Source organism: Bidens hawaiensis, unplaced genomic scaffold, assembly GCF_021521415.1.
Source record: "Bidens hawaiensis isolate Kalapana, Puna unplaced genomic scaffold, B.hawaiensis_p1.1 tig00014538_1, whole genome shotgun sequence".
In the NCBI taxonomy this organism is placed as follows: Eukaryota; Viridiplantae; Streptophyta; class Magnoliopsida; order Asterales; family Asteraceae; genus Bidens; species Bidens hawaiensis.
The window spans coordinates 106,912-110,534 of NW_027492268.1; the positions used below are offsets into that span (position 1 = coordinate 106,912).

Sequence of the window (3,623 nt, forward strand, 5' to 3'; positions counted from 1 at the left end):
TTATTGTGTGCAAGGTAATGAAGGTAGGAGAACAAACCTGCATATAATAAGGTTGCAACCACTAACATGTTGTATACAATGCCCACACCTAGGACACCTCATCCACTTATTCTTCTTGCAAAGAACATCAAAAAGCCGTATCGTTTTCATCTCTTGTCTCTCTACAAGTAGAACCAGTATGCCATGCAACCCTACATCTGAAACAAAAAGGCTTCTGGCAACTGGGACACACGCATCTCTTGAGATAACGAGCGCCACACTCGTTCAAAATCAACTCCATGCACTCTCTGTTGGGGCAGTAAACCCTCTCAACGCCTAGCACCGTGGATTCACATAACACATCACACCATTCGTTAAACAGCTGGCGTGTGATTTTGGGGCGACACGGTAAGGGTTCAAGAGAATGATAGCATGTAGTAGCGGGACATCTTATGTCTGATTGGTTGTGTTCTAGCTTCATATGGATGTACTTGATCATGCAGTCGGTGCAAAAGGGGTGAGCACAACTGTTGTTGGTCTTGAACTTGTCTCGAAGGGTAACTGGTTCAATGCATATCTCGCACGTGAATGTTTCTTCTTGTTGTTCTTCTCCGTGATCATCTTCTTGGGGTTTCTCACTTGGATTCCCCATTGTATCAAATAAATTTATTTGGAATACTAATTAGTTGGTGTATAGGATTTATGTATATATATAGTCGTGGATATGTACCCTCCAGATATGAATTAGAATTGCAATACAATTATAATTGATGAATTTCAACTATTAATATAAATACTTCAACTATTAAAGTTGGACGCTCGAACTTATGGTAAGTAACTTCAATCCTTTTTTTGGTGCCTACCTTCAAATTAGTATTCATAGACACGAAGAATAGTTTAGATGAAATACGAAAGCAACGTTGGAAGCGGTTTCAAGTATGATAAGGGGTTTTATCGGGTTTGGTGTGGTCGAGTCCAGGATTTGACCAGGTATTGGTGGATCAGTCCAGTACGTAGTTCATACCCGCGGGTCAGGTACGATCGGTCCGATTTCAGGTCGGGTACACTAGGTCTGGTCCGCAACCGGGTTTTTTCCCACCTCTAGCTAAAAGTGATGAAGATAATATGGGTCCTAGTGTAATTGTGTCAAACTATGTTTAGTGTATATTTAAAACGTCTATGTAAGTATAGGGTCTAGAATGTCAATATGGAAAGTATATTACTTCCATGACAAATGTCAGATTAAGGTTAAGTATAGTGTCATGACTTTAACAATGTACTTGTTCGTTGTGTATAAACATGGGTTGATGGTCAAAGTCATGAACATCCATAATTATTGTTGTAAAGTTTGTACCATCGTATTGTTAACAAGGTTCTTAGCTTTGTTAATTTCAATTTTACTTTATCTTTGTCCTAATCGATCAAGTTGTATAAAGATCATAATCTAGAAAATAGTGGGTCAGGAGTGTCTAGATACCCTTTAACTTTCTTAGCGAAATACAATTTTGTGTATCATATACCCCTAAAACTTTAATATCCGTCGTTTTCATATAAAAAAAATTCTTTGTTTATATGTAAGAAAGAAAACATTGAGATACTTCTTAATTTTTCTCAGTAGATCCATTAGTTTTACATAAATAAGCATAAGAAAAATTCTCAAACTAGTTATTTTTAACCAAATTTTTCCAATTAAATAGCCAAATTAGTCCGTCGGATCGGACAAAATTTATGTGCAAATGGCTAGTTTAAGAATATTCTCATTAATATATGTGCAAATACGTACCGAAAACATATACTAATAACCAAAAAAAATCTATGTTTGTTTGCGCATTAAAGTAGATGGCACTGGCAAAAAAGCATCACTACGAAACTATAAACCAAAAAAGCTAATTTTGTTTTTCGAGTGAACTATAAACAAAACTAAACTAAAATGGTTAACCAAAGAAACTAACAAGATAAAAAACCATAGTTCTAAAATCTTCAATTCAAATGTTACCACAAACCTTCCAAGATGATCATCCACCACAAATTCACCAACACCATTATTAAGTAACTTTTCATGTTCCTGCCTTACAAACTCCGGCACCACCAGCACCTGAAACCCCCACTGGTTAGACCCAGCATAAACCATACCACCATCAAACACGGCCGGGTAGACAAACCCATTCTGCTCCTGCTTCATTGGTATATTCGAACCCATTGTTGCACCACCAAACCATGCATGGTTCAAGTTCACAGGACCATGACTCATCACTTGACCAATCTTAAGACCAGTGTGCAAACGCTGGTCCTGAGAATGGGCCATCTTTTTTTCAAGAATATCAAACATGAACGGCAGTCGGACGTTCATGTTTCTTTTCTTGAAATCAAGATTCGCCCGCACTATATTCTCCTTGTTTTCTAATCCCATAGCAAACTGTCTCAGTTGTCCTTCGGTTAAACCGTCAAGACCATCGAACCATGTCGCATACTTGGCTTCAATATTTTTTTTACGGGCCTTCACAAGCTCATCTTCGATCTTTTTCTTCCGGTCCTCGTAAAAATCATGAAGATCATAAGTTCTTTTTCCAGCATCAGTCTTTTTCGACTTGTAAGAAGCGATCGTATTTTTGATTTCTTCGGGGTTTGGGGGCCAAATCTCGGGCACGTTGGAATTTGGAGGGTAGATGATCATAGCAGTATCAACACCACAAAGAATGGAAAATTCGGTAGCTTTCTTTATGATCCCATGTTTTCGTTTATGGTATGTGGGATGAGAGGATTAGGCATGATTTGATAGACCTAAATCTCTCAGAGGACATGGTTAGGGATAGGAATTCTTGGAGAAGTAGAATTAAAGTTAAGGATTTTTAGAGAGAAATGAATACCTTAGGGGCCTATATTTACCTTTTTTTTTGTCACACTCTATTATGATATTTTCTTTCAATATATATATGTGTATATATATATAGTATTATCATTTTTACTACGTGTTACTATCAATGATACTATAGTTGTACTTTGATTTCCTTTTATATTGCTGCACACATATGTAATCAAGAGCTGAGGGTCTCTCTGAAAGCCACCTCTCTATCCCATTGGATAGAGGTATGGTGTGCCTACATCCCACCCTCCCCAGACCTTACTTATAGTTTTACAATTGGTGGGACTCCACTGGGTATGATTGATTGATTGATTGATTGGTGTTTCGAGCCTTCTCTTTGGCAATGAGATCCATTCTTAACTTTGCACGACCCATCTGGAAATTAATTAATAAAAACGTACACTAGTTAATAACATGTAAATGGCTTAAACTTTAATTATATGCAAAAACATAAGTGATGTAATAATTTACCAGGAAGTATGGAGATTTGGTTTTCAGAAAAAAGAATTAATGAAGAAGAAGAATTTTGAGGGGTGAGGAGAGATTGAAGACAACTTAATATAAGTGAGCATTGGTTAATTTTGGAACAGGTTATTTTCCAAAAATAAAATAAAGCTAATTATGTCAAGATATCAATTCTTTGATTACGGACATTCTAATTAATCGTTGGTTTTTCTTTGTGTAAAAGAAAAACCCTCCCTAGCTAATTGGCCATTGATTTGCAAAAGAAGATATATAATGCGTCACGTACAAATTGGTCATCATGATGTAATTATATTCC

At 36.6% G+C, this 3,623-nt stretch overlaps 1 protein-coding gene and 1 pseudogene across 1 annotated transcript; both read right to left on the reverse strand.

Moving 5' to 3' along the window:
- Nucleotides 1-857, reverse strand: LOC143546979 (E3 ubiquitin-protein ligase RSL1-like; annotated as a pseudogene).
- A 1,008-nt stretch (nucleotides 858-1,865) lies between these two features.
- Nucleotides 1,866-2,653, reverse strand: LOC143546980 (uncharacterized). Its single transcript, XM_077038514.1, has 2 exons — nucleotides 1,983-2,653; nucleotides 1,866-1,887 (listed from the first exon to the last, which is right to left on the reverse strand). The coding sequence occupies exons 1-2, from the start codon at nucleotides 2,651-2,653 to the stop codon at nucleotides 1,866-1,868; spliced, it is 693 nt and encodes a 230-aa protein (XP_076894629.1).
- Between the last annotated feature and the right edge of the window lie 970 nt (nucleotides 2,654-3,623).

Bases quoted from the DNA above. Each gene is read 5' to 3' on its own strand.
- LOC143546980 (XM_077038514.1), bottom strand. From the start codon at position 2,653: ATGATCATCTACCCTCCAAATTCCAACGTGCCCGAGATTTGGCCCCCA. The intron at 1,888-1,982 runs GTTTGTGGTAAC...TTTTGTTTATAG, and splicing joins GTGGATGATCATCTTGGAAG to TTCACTCGAAAAACAAAATT.